The sequence below is a fragment of the Maylandia zebra genome, linkage group LG5, assembly GCF_041146795.1.
Source record: "Maylandia zebra isolate NMK-2024a linkage group LG5, Mzebra_GT3a, whole genome shotgun sequence".
Classification (NCBI taxonomy): domain Eukaryota; kingdom Metazoa; phylum Chordata; class Actinopteri; order Cichliformes; family Cichlidae; genus Maylandia; species Maylandia zebra.
The window spans coordinates 20,207,489-20,227,771 of record NC_135171.1 but is presented as its reverse complement, the minus strand read 5'-3'; the positions used below and the strand labels follow the sequence as shown (position 1 = coordinate 20,227,771).

Below are 20,283 nucleotides of genomic sequence, written 5' to 3'. Positions count from 1 at the left end.
TCTCAAGCGGCCGTAGTGTTGATAGCTGGGAAATGATGTCCACGTCGCCCCATCCTACCGCTAAGAAAATCTGAGCTGGGTTATCACTCCTGCTACTGCGCTGCCCAGATTTATACGAAGAAGTCTATTTTTCTGTAAAAAAAAAACAAAACAAAACAGAAAGGTCAAAAATCTGTGTGATTTTGGGCGAATAAGTCATTGAAGTGTATTTCAGATAAGCGATTGTATTAATATCATCATACACCCCCGGATGTAGCTGTATTTGCGAGCCGTGATCAGAATTTGCAGTGTTTTTGTGGATTAACAGAGTTTAGTCCACAGCAAACATTCACTTCGGGAAGGAAAGGGTTACGTTTTGTTACACTGTAGCCAGCTGACTGACCACGTGACTTTACGGAAGCAACAGTGTCAACATCATGCATGGGCCCTGAGCTATGCCTTGGAAACAAACCATCAAAATGTTGCGTTATTTCACCTTATTGTTCATATTTGGATGTGTGAGCAAAGTGTTGTGTCTTCAGAGTTCATGTAGCGCAGAACCTCCAGGCCCGGAAAGAGCGGCGGGCTGCGGTTGTGATAAGCTGACTAGAGACGCTCCAACTGTGGATCCCTTGGACGAGGATGAGGGTAAAGCAGCTTCCACAGATCCTGATCTCAAATACTCCAAAGACGCAAATGACAGGACGAATCAGGTGCAGGACAATGAGCGGGAAACACAAAGTCCGGTATGTTGCGACTCCTGTTACAGAAAAAAAAAAACACCGCTATTTTGTGAGAGTGTGGAGATAAGGTTATGCGTGCAAAATGTCATAAAGTTGTTACCAAAGTCGAATCTGATCGTTCTTGGAACTATTAGGCCTCCTGAGGTTCCCATGCATAAGCAAGGCCTTGTAGCCAATCAGCTGCAACACAGATCTGTCGATTAACACCAAAACCAAGGGTTGCAAAATTGTGTCCACATATGTGCTAATTTTAGTTGTGTGTTTAAATAAACCATAACACCATGTGCTGTAAATATGACTTGAATGCAGAAGCAGGAAGTTTGACAGCCTAGCCTTTGTTTCCTGTAAGTTACCCTCTTAATATTGCACATTTGTGGCACTCTGGTGTCATATTTTTTTTATTTCTACTAGTATTTCTATTATTTATAGGTGGCTAATAACTTAGATTTTTACTAGATATATTATAGATCTTCATTGTTTTATTGTGTTCTTTATTGGTTGTTATGATCTTGTAGCTCATAAGAGTTATTAATCCTGAATCTACATTCCAGTTTCTAGCACAGTTTGTTTGCATATGTAAATAAAAATTGTACTTGTTCCGTGCAGATGGTGCAGATTTCTGGAGGGGAGTTCCTGATGGGAACAGACAACCCAGGCATCCCCCCAGACGGTGAGGGCCCCCAGAGAGTGGTGTATGTGGACTCCTTCAACATAGACATCCATGAAGTCACTAACCAACAGTTTCAGAGCTTCGTCCTTGCGACAGGATATGTGACTGAGGTTTTAAAAAATATTTAAAAAATAAAACAATATTTTTCTGTGAGTGGTTTTCATTATCCTGGTGTTGTTTTTTGCCCATAAAATCTGTGTCTTTTCTGATTTTTAGGCAGAGAAATTTGGAGACTCGTTTGTTTTTGAGGGACTTTTGAGTGAGCCAGTGAAAAGCCAAGTCACTCAAGCAGTAAGTGTACCACTGAGCAGGCGACTTACCTGTGCAGCTCACTTTTTACCTGCTACATCAGTTGTAGCTTTGAAGGAAGACATGTGCAGGCTACATGTCATGCTTTCGATTTCACTGCACAAAACGAGCACACAGTCAAAGATGTGCTCTACATTAGTTTGCACTTATGCAACGATCTAACAAACTATTTATTGCTTACACATAGATATTGGTAGCTTGCAGGACTAGAGGTCCAAGTTCACACACTATGTTTAGTAGACAACAGTAAATATAAAGTGTTGTAATAAATGTAACCTCACAGGCTTTCATGCTGTGTTTAGATGTCTGTAAATGTTTATGTGTAAAAAAGCTTTTTTGTTCATATAAGTACATGTAGCTAAAGTTCCCAAAGGGAGTTTTTCTCTCCCACAAACAACACTGATGCTGAGCTAGGTCAAAGGTTTCATTTGAACCCCATGCTTTTCTCCTTTGAGTTCTCTATATCACATTTTCATCATGCCCACCTTGTGGCTATTTTATATGCCCTCAAACAAAGGTATGAGCAGTCCACCCTTTTTTGAGCCACTTCTCACACTCTAAAATGTCCCAGTCACAAGAAAAGCACGCCAAATTTTCTGTTTTTGGCAGCAAAAGAGGAAACACAGGAGTCTTTATGCATGCTCTGAATCTGAGGACACAGTGGATCGGCTTTATTTTTGATGTCAGGGTCCCCACAACAGATGGAAAACCCTAATGTTAGCTTGCTGCATGACAAAATGTGGCTAATTTGTTTATCAAATGCCCAGAGGCTTGATAATCCAGTTCTTCGGCATGTGACAGTTTCACCTACAGTCGTGTGCTTTGCAAAAATAAAAAATAAAAATATCATGCCAAATAGGAAGAAGCCTCAAAGCACCTCCTTCACAGAAAGTCACCTTAAACAGTTTTTACCTGTCAGCTGTAAAAGGTTGATGGGGGTACTGTCGTCACCCCGCTAGGTGGGCAGGCAGGTGGCGTGAATACACAAGTCTGTAAATGCAGTAACTTGATAAAGAAGTAATGTAGAAATTTTAAGTTGATGTTTTAGGTGTATTTACTAGGAGGCGGAGGGGTAGCACTGGCAGCTTCCAGTATTTTTATTTTTATTTTTATGCACACAGGACTGAAGACTTTTACCACACTTCAGCAGCAACATGAGTCGATGAACTTTGGAGCGTGCTAAAGATAGTTTTTGTGGTTTTGGACAGAACATTTCCAAGAGATTGTTGTTTGATGCTTCCTGATGTTTCTAGTTTTCACTGTGTGTTCATTACATACCTACAGCTTGACAGGTTTACCTATAGAAGTCTTCTGTATGACCCTCAAACCTAGAGGCTTCCACACATTTACCCATATGGCACAATAACTTCACTAATTACTGCTAATTATTTCCCAAAGAGTCCCAGTTTGAAAGTTATACATTTGTTGGATTTTGGCAACAAAGTTCTTTATTCTAAAAGTGTGATGCTGTTATTAAAGTTACACATATTTTATTATAAAAGAGTGAGCCAAAAGTGAATGCAGTCCTTATATAATGTGTGACAGGTGAGTGCAATTAAGGACAAGCACCACACCCAATCAAAGGTGAGAGAACTAAACAAGGTGCATCTGGTGAAGTGAGTGAGTGGGTGGGCTGGGATGTGCTAAAAGGTGGGTCTTTACAACAATTATTGTGCACATGCATGTTTCTCTATAGCTATCTGAACCTAAAATAAAGTCATAAATGTATAAATGACCACTTTAATATAATATATCTCACATATTTACATTCAACATTTTAGATATATTAAAAATTAGCAGCACAGCATCAATATTAGCATCATGACAAATGTTGTTCTTGGGAACTGTAAGCTGCTCCAGTCAAATAATATTAAAATAAATAAGGCAGCCTTTGACAGGGATTGCATTTTATAAATGCAGCACAGTATGTTTTATTCATTTAAATAATTACATTTTAGTTTTAACCCAGCACCTTCAGAGAGCACGTTTTTGTCTTTAGCTGGACGTGATGATTTATACTACAACTGTTTAAGAGTGTTGAAAATGGCCTGTTGTTTGAGGAGTTGCACATCAGTGGGCTTTGCAAGAGAAAAACAGAAAAGAAAGTGTGAAAAGCATAATGCGGTCCGTAACAACTGTTACTACCATTTGTTGTTAGGTGGCCGCTGCCCCTTGGTGGCTTCCAGTCAAAGGAGCCTCCTGGAGGCACCCTGAGGGCCCAGACTCCAACATCACAGACAGGTAGAAAAACTCTCTTTTACTAAAAACTTCGTAATGTTTTCAATAATACGCTCCACATTTATATAAAACACCTATCAAGCATCAAACCTTCACTCTTCTTTTATTTATGAAAAGATGATAAGAGCTCGGTAAATTACTTTAAATCTGTGTTTTTTAGGCTCCATCATCCTGTTTTGCATGTCTCGTGGATAGATGCTGTTGCCTACTGCTCCTGGGCTAACAAGAGACTCCCTACAGAAGCAGAGTGGGAGTATGCCTGCAGGGGTGGCCTGAAAGACAGGTAAGATGTTAACTGATGATGATGATGATGCATCATAATCAGAAAACACATTATTGATCCATGTAGGGAAACTGCTTTGTTACAGTTGCTTAACACACAGTTTATAAGAGGGGGAAATACTAACAAACCTCTAGTCTGAAATGTGCATTCAAAAATGGGAATAATAACAACGTATGACCAAAGTGAGCAGAAGATTCATAAGCACAAATGCAAAAGGAACTTTTCTGTGAAAGATGTTTGAAAATGTGCATTTCCTACATGAAATATGTCTCAGATTACTTTCCTGGTATACCACGCCTACATTTAGACTTTATCCATGGGGAAACAAGTTGAACCCTAAAGGACAACACTTTGCTAACCTCTGGCAGGGAGACTTCCCCACACACAACTCTGGAGAAGATGGGTATATCAAAACATCACCGGTAAGAGACACAAGCAAGAATGAAGAAATGCCATAATTATGGGTGTGTTGAGGGATCTCATATTTCAGGTTTAGTCAGAAAACGTTTGGCCCAGGAAAATACTAGACATAATTACGCATTCCAAAGCTCGATGAAGTCACAAAAGAAGCTTGCAGCCTTGAGAGATTACATAGATTACAAAAAGACAACATAAATCCAGTCTTTCTTCACAGAGGCAACTTCATAGTTCCAATTCTAGTATGAATCCTGAATATCCGATTTCTGTGTGAAATCTTTAAGAGTATACGGTGTTGATGTAAAATGATATTCTAATCTGCATTATGTCACCTTGTTAGGGTAAAAGGCAGTCACTGATGTTGAAGTAATAGGGGAACTTGAGCTCAGTTAAGAAATCCCTTTAGTTGTCCAGCGGGTTTAGAGGTTTGATTTGTGTTTCAACATTCTGCTTTCTGCATTAAGATAACAAAGCTTTTCAGTTTCCATCTACCATGTAAATGCCCAGTCTTTTTTCCAAGAATGTCACTGAACCCATCAAACCTGTAAAGTCAACCCTCAGCTTCACTAACTTGACACTTTTTTTTGTTTACGTAACTTAAAAATCTGTGCATGTGTAAATAAACAATTTTCTGCAGTCATCTTTTTTGCAAGTTATTTTAACAACAATGAACAGTATCTTACTATAAAAGAAAATCTCTGTGTTTGTTCCTTTGTCTACAAACTCCTTCTATACTGGGAGGAGTTAAGCAACCAAAATAAGTTTAAAGATTCTTATCTATATCAGATATTATAGTGTCATCATGTTTTCTAGAAACTACTTGGCAAGGGGCTAAAATGACCCGTTTTATGCATTTAAAACCTATAGCGCCTCATAATAGTATCATATCATTGGTATTTCATGTCTAATTTATGTTCACAAAAGTTGATATAGTTTTTATTATTTATGTATTTATTCATTTTATTTTCTCACTGTGATTAAGGATATCAGTTTGTCAGCAGCACTAATAGGCCAAATAATACTGTAGCATTAGCGTGTTCTAATTACCATAATATACTGTGTGTACCATTGAAAGACACAAATATTCATGCACAATAGTTCTTCAAGCCACAGGGCTTAAATATCCTTTAGATAGATAGATTAGACTACTTTTAGAATTAGTGTAGAATTTAGAAATTAGAAATGATAATATTAACAATAATGTATTTTTAAAAACATTGCAGTAAAGTGACAGTAGTGCCCTTATACCCTACAGGTGATGTCCTTTCCTCCCAATGCTTTTGGTCTGTACGACATGGTGGGGAATGCATGGGAATGGACAGCAGACTGGTGGACTGTGCATCACACCACGGACCCGCAACGCAACCCAGTAATGGCAGATTACATTCAGGCTTTTGTAATTGTCGTGGGTGTTGATTTTTTCTTTTTCTGTAATTATTATCTACCATTGCTCTCTTTCAGATGGGGCCTCCCTCAGGCAAAGATAAAGTGAAGAAGGGAGGGTCATACATGTGCCACAGGGTATGAAAAAAATTATGTTAAACATCCAGTTTTTTAAATCTGAAATTTAAAACGTGGTTAATTATTTATTTGTTTAATATACCAAGGGCCTCACTCACTGGGATTTTGTGGGATTTTTTGGAATAAAGTGATCAGTGAAAGTAAAGCGGTTCTGGCTGTTGGAGAAACCATGTTATTGTTGGAAACACTGAATCCAGACAACTGATATTAGCATTTCTAAGAGGAAGTAGGGTAGCTCTCTGCTCTCTGTTACTCTCCACCTGTGGGATAACAAAGGGATAGATGTATTCATTCTTTCCTTTCTGGTTCATGGGGCTTTTGATGCTAGTGACAGCCTTGTCACATGTTGACTGGCCACAGTTTTCTTCTTGTTTCACATTATAGTTACACATGTGAGGGACCCGAGAGGTCAGTGATTGGAGACTGTGCATAAGCAGGCTTTCTACAAGATTAATATCAGTAGTCTTGACTATCAAACAGTAAAATATCACAAAGCAGTGTCTGTTACTGACATTATTCAGTTCATTCACAGTACATTTCCCCCCCGTTCCCCCCCTTTTTCAGTCTTACTGTTACAGGTATCGCTGTGCAGCAAGAAGCCAAAATACACCGGACAGCTCAGCTTCTAATCTTGGTTTCCGCTGTGTTTCTCAGGAGAAACGATAATCTCATCTGCTTGTCTTAAACACACTTTTACTGAAGCTGCTGCCTAAACCTGTTGTTGACTATGCAGGAAGGACATGCAACCTGTGATCTGTGATCTCATTGCCAAACATCTGAATATGATGGACAGTAAATCTTCTCTACTATGATATATGTTCACAGTATTCTCACTTTTTATAGTTTTTCAGATGTTTTCATAAGAAATGAATGGAAAAGCTTTCTCTGGCCACCTTTGAGCACTGGTGGGAAAAATATTAATAATTCAAGTTACTGTACCTTTCACTGGAACAGATTAGTGTGGGGTTTTTTTTATTGTTGCCATTATCAGCTAAAAGCTGGTTGTGCTGAAAGTAAATCTTAATGTACAGAAAATGACTTTGCTGTAAAATCATTATAGAAACTTGTACTTTTTTTGCTCAAAATCACTGTTTCATATATTTCCATTATAAAGTTGTTGTAATAAAGCAGTATTTCCTCTTTTTTGTATGTTGTATTAGTTATGTACTGAAAGTAAAAGCTTTGATAAACAGCCATATTAAACATGATTAGTTTTAATATGTAGCATCCACCAGAGGGCAGCACACATTCACGTCTATCTGTGGAACTGAGAGCTTACAGTACCATTTATTAAGACATGAGATTCAGAGCCTAAATACAGCATGTGTCATCAACCACTAACACTGTTAATCTAAAGCGAACAGATGCAATTCTAATGCCAAAGAGTCACAGAAAACTCCCAAAGTTCTGTAAAAGAATCAAAATGTTATTTATTTTAACGTGTTTAGTATACATGTTGCATGTGAAAATAATAAACTAAGCAGCCAACAAATGTCTAGCCAAATAAAAGAATGAACAAAAAGTCAAAAGGCTTCTAGTGCACCTTAAGGAAAAAGAAGTCAAAAGGTACTTATCAAACATTTGCATTTCTAGCATTTAACATCACATTTATCTGCAAACTAAAATCCTAATATCTTGCGCTGTAAATTAGAAAGTTCAAAGATATAGTTGATACAACATTACTGCACAATTGCTAACATTCAGTAGACAGTTTAACAAGTCTAAACCCCATTGTCAGCTTTGAAGTTTGTACAAACTCCTTTATCTATCAGTGCGCAACAGATTAACTGTTTTACAAAACCGAGAAAGAAACATTTCTAGTAATGCTGGAAGAAGTTCATCGACCCTGCTGCTGTAGAAGCTTCCCAAAAATAAGTGAGTCAAAAATGTACCACAGAAACAGAGCAGAGCAACTAAGACAACCTGGAGGCTAACTACAGCTGCCATCTTGGAAAGTCCAGAATGTTAGAAAGAATCAAACAAAGGCGATACGCTATACTAATAAAAATCCTGCACTTGATCACTCTGCCTCTTATTAGCAAAGCTGAGAATACAAAAAAATTGCAACTTTAGTCAACTTTTGCCCCAAAATGGCAAAAGTGTGTCGTTGTGCTGCTGGAGACAATAAATCCTCAGTGAATCCTCACCACATGTAATAACTGCGTGTGGTGTCAACAGGAGAGGGTTTTCCCTCTGTGCTCCCATCTTTGTCCTTCTCACCGTCAGCCTCCCATAAGTTAATGAGTGGAGGGTAGAGCTCGTTAAGTGGAATGGAGGATGTCTTCAGCATGTATTTCTTCAAGGAGTGGTGGTAATTTTTCCTCTTCCATCTTCGGGCCATGTAGATGCCCACAGTGGCCAGACTGAGGAAGAGCAACATGGTTGACATGACAGCTAGCACAGCTGCGCTTGGGTGCTGGTCTGTCAGGTCCAGGGCAAAGGTAGCGCTACGTGTTGTCACATTAACGCAAGACTTGTGTGTCTGCAGGTGGATGTTGGAGACAGTGAGGCATACCTCGTACTCGGTGGCAGGTTGAAGGTGCGTGAGGTTGTACTCGTGGACATCTACAGGGACACGGGCTGTGTAGGTGATGTGTGGATTGTCAATCTTCATGGTGGCCGAAGCCCACTTCAGGTTCGAGGACATGACATTAGAGTTGACTTTCCAGGACACCAAGATGGAGTGTGACTCCGTCTGCTTGACATAAATCTTCATCACCTGAGCGCTGTCGAGCAGGGTTCCATTTATGCGGATGGTGGCGACCCGTGTGTCGGCCCCTTCAGTGTTCTGGGCCACGCAGGTGTAACGACCAGAATCTTGCACCTGCACGTGAGAAAGCCGCAGGGTGCCCTCGCTGCTCAAGTGATAGCGCTCTGACACAGTGTCCATTGTGATTTTGTTTCCAAGAGGAGTCACCCAGTATATATCTGGATTTGGTTCAGCCATTGCCCGGCAGTCCAGGCTCACGCTCATGCCCAGCTCTAGATTCAAGTGGCTGGGAAAGGTTTCATGGGATATAAGGGGAAGACACTGCTCCGTTGACTCCAGCAGCCTGAACTCTCTGACTCGTTGACCTCTAAATTCTGGTGGGGAGGTGCACAGCATAGTCAAGGGCTCCATGAAGCGCACCGTGGTCCTGTTGGAACTCATCCACTGTATGACACAATCACACCGCAATGGGTTGCTGTGGAGACTGATCTCCCGCAGATTTGGCAACACATCCACAGTTTGCTTGTAAAGGGCAGTAAGAGCATTATTATTAAGCATCAGACTCTCAAGGGATGGCATATCCCTGAATGCAAACCTGTGGATATAAGACAGCTTCGGGTTGTTGGTTGCCTCTAGTTTAGTCAGTTCTGGGAGGTTGTCCATAGCATAACGGTCAATAGACACTAACTCCATCATGTTGTTGATGCCCAGCTCCTTCAGACGTAGCATGTTTCTGAAGTCTCCTTCTTGAATTTTCTGGACTGGATTCTTGTTTAAATCCAAGAACTTGAGATTGGGAACTTTCTGAAGGGCCAGTTGGGGGATACTGACCAATTTGTTGTCATAGAAAGAAATGCTCTCCAAATTATCTAAACCTACAAATGCATCGGGTGGAACATCAGTGAGATCCATTCCAGCCAGAACCAGACTTCTCAGCCTTACTAGGGGCTTGAAGTTCATGTCTAGGAGGCCAATAACTGGATTCTCCCCAATCATGAGAATCTCAAGATTGGGTGTTTCTTCAAACCAGCGGCTATCTATGACATGGAGCCTGTTGGAGTTAAGGTGGAGGCGCAGCAGACTGTGCAGTCCTGCAAATGCTCGAGGGGAGATGGAGCTTATCTGGTTGTGGTTGATGTAGAGCTCCTGAAGGTTGGAGAGGTTTTGCAGGCAGTGGTCTGGCAGCTGCGTGATCTGGTTCTCCTCTAGATGCAGGGTGGTCAGGTGGTTCATGCTTGTGAGGCCGACAGCTTCCACAGTGCTAAAGTTGTTTTGGGATAAATCTAGCTCCGTCAAGTTAAACAGTACCTCCAGCTCTCCGCTGGTACGAGAGATGGCGTTGCTTTGGAGCAGTAACACTTGGGTATCCACTGACAGGTTGGTAGGGATGTGTGTTAGCCTTAAATCATTGCAATCCACTGTAGTTGCCTCCTTGTAGGTTGACTGAGGGGTGAACCAAGGGCGGATCTCGCAAACACACAAATGAGGGCAATCTTTGCCGTGTGCCGGTGACAGAAAGCAAAGAAGCAATCCTATGCACAACCAGATTAGAGGAGGCCAAGGCTGACAGCTGAGCGCCATGTTGTCTCCTCTCCCTGCTCACAAAAGGCTTAAATGAGAGGCAGCGTTTGGGAGGAGGATATAAGGGTACGGTTAATAAGCATTAGTCTCCTTTGTAGCTAGCTGCTGTAGGTTGAGAATAGTGATTTCTAACCAAGAGGACGGAGTTTGCAAAAGACAGGCAGGACAGGCATTAGATCCAAACTTCAACTTGAGGTTTTGACCTGAAAAAGAAAAAGAGTAAAGCAGCTGTTAAGGGATATAAGTAACTGGGGGGGGGGGGGAATTGAAAAACGGCATAACAGAATGAAGTGAGAAAGTAATGAGTTCATTATTAATTTCAAGATGATGGAAAAAAATGAGACACGTCACATTTCCATACCAGCACCTCACAGATGTTTAGGGATATTTAAAATGATGTGTCTAACAGGGCAGAAAGAATCTGTCAAATTCATGTGGTTCCCCTTGAGTCACATAGGAATTTATCATCATTTTAAATTGTAGCTCACACATCCAGACATAACTGATAACAAGCAGAAGTGTGTTTAATTAATTTGAGATCTTGAAATGAACTTCAGCTGAAACAAGTCATCCCAAAGGACTGCTTGAAATTTGCTCTTGAGCGAGGCACTCTTTATTTACATGTAAAGCTTTAGTGTTACAGCAATGAAATCACAAGGCATTGCAACGTATTTAAAATCTTGCTCCTCCTTCACTAAAACTGCCATTTTACCCAAGCAGGTTAACTAACAGGGAGAAAGAGGCAACATTTTTAGACTGAGCACTACACTTTTCAGCACGTAGGATGATAGGTTTGTTTTTGCCTGTGCCTCCTTGATGTATCTGTCTCCTTGGAGATTATGAAAATGTTTTCTCTCGCTCTCTCTCTGGTTTGGTTAGATTATCTGCATACCAGCTTAGTTTCAGTTATCCTCTTCAACGAGCGAGCAGGGTGGGAGCAGCCGGCAACTCTGGCTGTGAGCCCATTACACAACAGGCTTAATATACTGGGAGTGAGTGCTCTTCACTGTTAATCACTCACTGCTTATGATAAAGACCCATGGTAGGCAGTCACAAAAAAAGTTTGAGCTGTGGGCCCGCTGTATAACTGTGCACGTCCAGGTTTGTTGAGATTAAGATGAGCTGACTGTCATCCTGAGCCACCAGCGCATTTTTAAGATTTTATGCTTTTTTGCTTTTGTTCTACAGTCTGATGTCACCCAGTCTGACAAATATTACTAAGAATGACCGGCACAGACAAGCAATATGAGTGTTGAGAATGAGGAACTGCTGTCAGTTTCTTTGAACAAATAAAAAGAATTCCTCTATACTGTTACAAACTAGAAAAATAACATTCTTCTTTTAGCTAGTTTTGCACGTGCAGACACGGTATCTTGTCTGTATGTGAGGTTGTGTTTGTGTCTATGTGTCGGTACGCATCCTAAACAACTGAAAGGAAATCTCCATTTATTCCTATAATAGAAGACAGAGAAATGGGAAAGCAAAAGAGGCTCTTGGCTTTCTTTCACTAAAACAAACAACTGCAGTTTCAGCTTCCAGTGTGACTAACACTAACGCTTGTTTTGATCCTCACATACTGAGGTTGAGTTTGTGCATGCGTGTGCGTGTGTGTTTGTGTGTGTGCGAGATGGGTAACATTTATTTCAGATCGTAAGTAGCAGGTTCCTCAGATATTAACATAAAATAGATACAGATTGTTTTCCCTCACCTTTCATATGGTGTCTGTTCACGCTTTGCGATGTGTTGACAGATTCTCGCTGTTTTTCCCTTAACATCGCATACACCATAATGTAAAAACTGCTTGACAGATACAGAATAAAAGCCTGTGCCATGTCGAGAAATAAGTTGTTTCTAGAAATTGAAATGCAGCAGAGGAGAGGAACTGCACATACAAAAAAAAGGCAAATTCAGTCAAATAGAGGAAATATACCACAGAAAGTTTAAGCATTAAAGCTTCAGCGCTCACCCCAGTTTCTCAAAAGAATTCATATGCTACCTTGGATCAGGTGGCTGATCTCTGCAGTGACCTGGTCACACACTATCCGATCTAATGATTCTCTCAGTGTGACTAAAGTGAGGCAGCAGGAACGTGTGCCTACTATTCATAGATCCTGATTAGAAAACTCTGAACATGTGGCTTCTCCTTCTGCTTTTAATCATCCATCATTTAAATAATCCAGTCATATGTTCTTCATTTTAATTACTTGCCTATAAATATATGTAGAAATCTCCTCGATAACACATTTATCTGTCCTCTCTCTCTTGCTCCATGTGTTGCGTTGCTCGGGTATTAAATTGGAGAAGACAGGAGGAGTGATGTTTGTTTTCATGCTGAGGCCATAAAACTCAGACACCTGCCACTAGGTTTCTGGCAGCCTGGCAACACTGTGGGAGTCAGCATCCGGTCCCCACCTATGTCTTGCTGTGTGTACGTGTTGACCTTATTGACCCTGGGAAGTTTTGTTGGGCACATATGCTCTTTTTCACTGGTAGTTTGCTTCATAATGATTGCAGTACACAAATTTACACGTACACTCTCTCCGCTCAACCCACACACACACATATTGTTGGCCACGGACCAGTTCTGCTGAAGTGATTGGAATGGCTTCCCACCTGTTCATAACATCGAGCCTTTGCTGGTCCAGTGCTAAGCCATGCAGCCTGCTGCTCTGACCCCCTGCTCACTGCTACTCTTACTAACGTGTTTGAAGGATAACTTTAATCTATGTCCATCGCTTTTTTTGCATACATTGTGTCAGAGTGTTATGGCCTTTAATGCACATTCTTACAGTTTTCTACACAGCTTGTGTGTTCTGTGCAGTCTTATAGACTGCTTCTGTAACTGAGAAGCTCCACGTACAACTTCCTCATGATAACTATATATTCTGTAGTGGGCAACACACTTCAGTCTCACAATTTAAACTGCAACAGAGGACTTGTAAAGTCCTACCAGATCATATCAACAAGAGGGTGGGTGGTGGACAACTTTATGAACTTTTGTTTTCACTGCTCTCAGGGATGCAGCAGAGATTCGGTTTGAGATATAATATAATACACTCACTGCCACAGCAGGGCTGCACCTCTTGGGTACGAGCACCTTTATGCTGAAAATCTATTGCTAATCACTCGGCTGTGGCAGCAGAGAGCACTGATATTGTATGAAACATATTTCTTCTTACATTTGGATCTACACTTTCACACAAAATACATTTTTCGTCCCATCGCAACACATCCCCCGACACATACCCGTCCTTGCCTATTCTTATTTGACTTGCTGATTTTTACATGCATGCATACTCAGAACACTAGAAGGAGGAAGAAAAATCCTTCAGTAGCTCGGCATTATCCAGCTGACTGTCTAAACTGAAGGCTCAAGCTGAGGGATTTACTCTCACAGCACACCCAGTAGTTATGAGGTTTTAATCCAAGTTCACATTATATATATAAAATGCGTCAACAACCATCTACAATTGCTGCACGGAATCTACAATTGGTCTGCACTTGGTTCAGCTGAACCTTCAGAGGTTCATTGGCCCTGAGGGTCCGAAGCATGACAGCAGGATGTAATTGCGGCACATAACGAAGTTTGTCTGTTCTATGTTAAGGCTCCATAAATCTATTTATAAGACATTTTCTTTGGACAATACAAGTGGCGAGATAATGAGAGCCCCTGAAGGAAAACAAACCTGCAATCAGATGCAAGATCATTTCTCTTTAGATCTGCGGCGTGCAAGTCTTTATGGGTGCACCTGGCAGTCGTTGTTTTCAATCACAGACATTAAAGAGGTGATTTGAAAACACTTTGATTGAATAAAAATCATGACACTTGTGTTGTTTTATGAGTAATTTCAGTTCATTTGATTTTACGCCCTTCTAAGAATTGCCGCTAATATTATATTTCACCATATGCCCCTGGCACAGCCAGGAGGGACCTCACTTGATAGCGCACCACATCATTTTTCACAGGAGGCAATTCTTTCACCCATCTGTTTCTGGGGCCCGTTTCACTGGGTGCAAAATGTGAGCAGTGTTTCTGTATCAGCAGCCACACAACAGGCTCACAGACATGCCATCACCATGGCAACGGCTATGCCACCGGCATTTGTTCCATAACCAAAGATATGAGAAGACAGCTATTAGTGCCATCAGGCAGCGAATGAAATATGCCAGTAAAAACTTGGGCTGGTGCAATAGAAACCCACTGGTATGATTAAACAGCCAACCATATGTGCAAGGAAAACACTGCCCTCGCAGAGGAACCAATAAATAAAACTATACTTTGCACATGCATCACCATACGCTATATTATAATAAGACACTTATTCATTTACTAATGCTTCGAGTTTGCCATGACAAACAGCATCAATCCAGAGCTGTAATGTGGCACTGAAACCTAAGCAATGCCGCCTGATGTTTTCTTCATGTCCTCACTGTGCTGGCCTGCCTGAGAGACATCCTGTTTCTGCTCCATTAGTATGCAAGTGTCTCACTTCACATCACAGAGGGCTTTGCAGAGGTGTAGCTGAGAGGGATGCATGTCCAACCAGTCAGGAAAAAGACAGAGCGCAAAGAGAGAGAAGGTGGAGAGCTCGAAGACTACAGGAGGAGCTGAAAACGCCACAGGACTCAAGGAGCAATGACAAAATCGAATAGTATGTATGGAATCACGGAAAAGTACGCTGCATGATTTCTTCAGAATCCACTGAAGGTTAAAAGTCGCAGAGCAGCAAATTGTCTCTGTATTTCCATTTACCGCAAATCCATACAGGAGGCTTATTTCCCTGTGGAACAGAGATGGATCTTGACACAATTTTTCTTCTTTGGCTTTATTTTTTTTTCTGTCCCTTTTTTTTGTCCACACTCTCCCTCTCCACCTCAGCTCTCCTTAAAGTTGCAGCGTGTGTGAAAAGCCAATATGTTGTCATTGGAGTATCGATTAATCATAGTGACATGCCAAGGTCTCTAATCTCTGGGGAATCCCTATTTGGAAAGACTCAGAGGTCAAGGGAAATTAACTTTCTCTGTTTAAATTGACCTACTGCACAGAGCAAAGAAATCGTGCCAATATTAATTCTTTTGAGTGGAATTTTAGGAAATGTGCTTCTTTATTATGTGTGAGTTTACATGTGGGAAGGGACAGTGAAGACTGCATGTGTACAATAAAAATGTTGTGAATGAATGTGGTTTGCATCGAATGGACAATAAGTCTTCACAAACTTAGTTCATTTACTATTTCTTATTTTTACCTACATTTTCAGTGTTTTAGTTTGTTTTTAATGACATACTTAATCTTTAAATTGACCGAGCATCATACTTTATTTTAAAAAGGCTTTTTAAAGTACTATGTAGAGTGTGAAAAAACATATACTGATAATGAAATAAAATAAAAACACTCATTCAGTCACAACAAAACGACAAGACCTTTAATGGCTCATTGCGTTCCCATGTTTGAATTCACATCACACTCTCAAAGGAATAAGGTCAAGCTGTTGACACCCGCAACTCCCCTCCACCACTGTGGGAACTGCAGCTCCAGAACATGCTGCAGCGGTAGCCCTATGGCGCACAATGGCGCACAGACACACCAAGTCGTGTCTTTGTGTCGGTATTTTCTCACACTCCCTGTTACCAGCTGAGGAGATACGTCACTGTGCATTGTTGATGCTAAGATTCGGGGGGGGGGGGGGGGATCCACAGCTTTCATATCACTGGCTCGTTGGGCGACTACACAAAGTTGTGTGCTTGCATTTGCTGGAAGATTGGCAGTGTGCAAATCATGCACAATCTTTTTGTCTGTGTAAACAAGATGACAAAACTCAACCAGACGTTTGTAATAAACAGTTATGATCCTCAACCCTTGGTGCCGCATTAGTGACCTCAGTAACAGGTGCTCTGTAGTGCAGCAGCTGAAACAACAGAGCCAACTTGACAAAGGTGACCTGAACAATGCAGACACCCCCCCCCCCCCCCCCCCCCGCTTTCTTTTTAGTAGAAACACAGGGTTGTCTGTCTCCTTTCCTCTCCTTGTCATAATTTCACACACTTCCTAAGGATTCATTTCCTCACCCTTATTTGGCATGCACATATATAAATATGTGTGTGTATATATATATATATATATATATATATATATATATATATGTGTGTGTGTGTGTGTGTGTGTGTGTGTGTGTGTGTGTGTGTGTGTGTGTGTGTGTGGAGAGAGAGGTGAATACTACTCAGCTGCCCCAGTGCACTCTGCACTGCACCGGGTAAGTATGTGTAAATGTTAAATGTTACACTACATTGTTAGTTCAACCAACTACAGTGGAAAGTCTGCAATACTGCGCGTTTAACAACATCCATGTAGAGATGTATTTAGATCTTTTATGGAGAAAACTATAACAATTAAAACAGAAATAATTTCACTTAAAGCCATTTTTAACACCAGGTTTGGTTCATGTTTTCTTTGTTTTCCTGCGTCCTAACGTCACACATTGATGATTGTCTAGACTTGGAACGGCTCATAATGAAGATATGCCCTGTAGAGACTGACTGCAGAGCGCAATCTCCTCGAAAAATCACAGCAAAAAAAGCATTTTATTGATAAGACTGATTGAGCACACACCGCAGAATGATAACGTCCAAACATCGATAAACCTTAATATTATTATTATTTTATTTATTTTTTTAATATTACTATTATTGAATAATCTATATTTCCGTTTGTTCGGGCAATCAAATCAGTCTTGTCTCTTAACGAGAATCCATTATTGTCACATTGGATCTTTGTTGAACAGTGCAGCTCTCAAATCTTTTTAAGAACTGCAAAATGATGACTTCATCTGTATCGTTCTGAAACGGATTAAAATATTAATGCCGTCATACAAGTCAGAAATTAAGAAAATCGCCCGAGCTGTTCTATGGGCATGCACCGAAAAACATCAGCACATGCATAAAATAAACAGGCGTTTTGCTCTCACCTACGAAGCGCCGAATCCTCCGTACCAAAGAATGCTGCAGGCTACTGTATGTGACCCATGCAGCATCCGCCACTCCAGGAAGGTGACTGAGCGACGCAAACTATGTTTTCGAATACAGATGTGAACCCGAACGAAGAGATTTTGTAGCAAAGCACCCCGTACCCCGGCTTTTCGCTCCCCTTCTACTCCAACTGGTGTTTGAGACACGGCGACAGGCGATACTTCAGCAGTGAAAAGCAGCAGCGCGCAGCTTCCAGAGAGCAGCTGCCCTGTACAGGTCAGCTGGACAGAAAAGCCTCTGACACCGACTCTGGTGCCCAAACAAGCAGCCTCACCATCTGTTCTGTCATCACAACCATGGGAACGAAAATCCCACCCTACCGGCCGTAAACTGCGATGCGCGGATTATGTTGTGATTGAACCTCAGGCTGAGGAAACAATGACATGTGACTACACTGAGACTATTTCGATGTTTTCTTTTTAGATTATTAGTGTTATTGTTGAGCGCTTAAACATTGTGCGTATTTTCACTCTTCGGGTAAACCTTACTGAAAAGTAGTTATCACCAGTGAAAAAAATGTGTGAACGTGTTTGGTAGAAAATCTTTTGTCTGCCACGAGCTCGGAGTTAATAATTCATAATAATTATGAATTGAAATGGACTTTAAAGTGGATCTAGTCACCCCACTTCTTCCCCCATTTCCCTAGCTCTCTCTTCCATGTGCATGCGCGCGCGCACACATACACACGCACAGACTCGGAAGTTTAATGACTAACATTGAATTCCTGGACTTTTACCATCTTTACACACTGGACCTTACCCAATGGTTTCTCAAGACTAACTGGTGGAACATAGAGTCGCTGCAGGCATGGATGACCTGGAGAAAAACATGAAGAGAAGCTAGGTTCAGTGATATAATGATAATGTAATTTTTTATTATAATTGAATTGTTAATGATTTTTGGCTGCTGGGTGTGAACTTTGTGGCTTGTGGAGCTTCTGAAGTTTAAGAATCACTCAACTTGAACATTACCAGAACCCTTTGACCAGATCTTCAGCATTAAATTAAACTGTTTACGTCATAGGGATTTTCTTTTATCCACATACGGAAGGCGAGTCCCCACACTGACGTGGAAACAGATTTAGGCATAAGGCAAGTAATACGCAAACTCTTCACACAAACACAGGAGTCCATTTTGGGAATTTAAGAAAGATACATATTTCCTACACAACTGTCACTTCTTTGGATTCATTCTTGCTCCTCCGCCGCCTCCTCCTCCTCCCTCCTTTTCTTGCGGGAGCCGTGAAAATGACACTGTTTCATCACTTTCTGTTTGAGCTGCAAGTCTGGGCACTGCCTGTCAGGTACTTCATCCAAACTACAGCTACGGAGAACAGATGTTATCATCAATGTGTGCAAGAATGTGTGCAAGGATGTCACGTGCAGGGTTTGCTCTTTTACAAAAGAATTAAGGAGATAATTGCAGACATATACATTGTCAGCACAAAGACACTTTTGCCATTTTATTGGTTTTTATCAAAGCTTTTATAGATTCTCCATTCCACATTAGTAGACCAAGTTTGGATTTGTGTACCACTGATGAAATACTGCAGTGTTCAACCATTTCACATGGTTATGATGGACTGTTGATAGAAAGACGCAAACAGTTAAAAGGATTATGAACTGTTGACCCCAGGAAACAGATGACTCTTCAGATACATACATTCATTTAATACTGAGCAGACCCCAAAGAAAACCTCAGTGGTAGTGGAAGTTAATATGATGGCGTCCTTCTTGTGACATCCACATAGTAGGCATTTTAGGTTATTCTTTTTGTTTTGTTGTTGGAATCTTGAATCTTTTTTGAAGAGAAAGGACCAGTCCATTCACCATTTCGATTTGTCACCCCCTAACCCTTTAAATCAGAGGGTTCTGAACATTCTCCTCAGACCCCCTCACATTGTAGTGGAGCCCTTTTTGAGTTGCATCCATCAACAAAAAAAAGGTTTATGCATTTCACTTTGTTGATGGAAACCCAACAGACTAACTCCTGTTCTGCACAGGATACAATATAATATTCTATATGTCAACATCCTGATGTCAGTAAACTAAAGGTGAGAAAGTGCATCAGGAGATTTTTATTTATTTTTTTACCACCCTGATCTCGAGAATTAGGCAGCATTAAGTAAGAAATTAACCTTATTTTCTTTCACTTCTGTAGGCTAGCAGTCAGTTTTCCTGCAGAAGTAAACATAAAATGAATGAATTCAATTATAGGTCATATTTTAGTCTAAAATCAAATAGAACATGTCAGCAATAATGACTAATTTTGCATAATTTATTTTGGATGCGCAGGAAAGAGAGCAGAAAAAGAGAAAAGCGAGCAGGCTGACGAGGAAACAGCTGCATCCTCTGAATCTCAGATGATGTTCTAGTCTAGATTTACATTTTGAATTATTCCGTATAGTTGCAGGGCGTCTAGGTACAAATGTATAATGTTTTTTTTTCTTATATTTGCCAATTTGCAGAATCCATCTGGAACTTTTTCTACGTCCTTTGTGATGTATAAAACTCGCTACTGCTCACATCGTGCTACCCCCACTGAGAGCTCAAAGTTGATTCAGCAGTCAGTGCGTGCGCAGGTTGCAACCAGCAAATCATAATTTCCCACCATTAACCTGCAGTGCTTGTGGTGTGGTTGCTCTGGCAACAACTCCCTCCCAGGAATGGCGATGCAGCATATCCACCGGTTTATTAGATCTCCGATCACACAGCTCCCTCCACATGACCATCTGGGAAAAACAGTCGCAAAGAAACATGTGCCCCCTGTTTTACCTTTCGCAGGTCTTCTCGTGATTTTGCTGCACTGC

General features: G+C 40.9%; 2 protein-coding genes across 2 annotated transcripts; one reads left to right on the top strand and one right to left on the bottom strand.

Moving 5' to 3' along the window:
* Nucleotides 1-116: 116 nt before the first annotated feature.
* sumf1 (sulfatase modifying factor 1) lies at nucleotides 117-7,302 on the top strand. The gene is made up of 9 exons (XM_004544943.5): nucleotides 117-725; nucleotides 1,329-1,502; nucleotides 1,609-1,683; nucleotides 3,860-3,942; nucleotides 4,100-4,222; nucleotides 4,530-4,644; nucleotides 5,895-6,008; nucleotides 6,101-6,160; nucleotides 6,725-7,302. The coding sequence occupies exons 1-9, from the start codon at nucleotides 435-437 to the stop codon at nucleotides 6,824-6,826; spliced, it is 1,137 nt and encodes a 378-aa protein (XP_004545000.2). The 5' UTR covers nucleotides 117-434; the 3' UTR covers nucleotides 6,827-7,302.
* A 263-nt stretch (nucleotides 7,303-7,565) lies between these two features.
* On the bottom strand, nucleotides 7,566-17,802 carry LOC101464845 (leucine-rich repeat neuronal protein 1). The gene is made up of 2 exons (XM_004544944.3): nucleotides 17,414-17,802; nucleotides 7,566-10,654 (listed from the first exon to the last, which is right to left on the bottom strand). The coding sequence occupies exon 2, from the start codon at nucleotides 10,449-10,451 to the stop codon at nucleotides 8,304-8,306; it is 2,148 nt and encodes a 715-aa protein (XP_004545001.3). The 5' UTR covers nucleotides 10,452-10,654; nucleotides 17,414-17,802; the 3' UTR covers nucleotides 7,566-8,303.
* Between the last annotated feature and the right edge of the window lie 2,481 nt (nucleotides 17,803-20,283).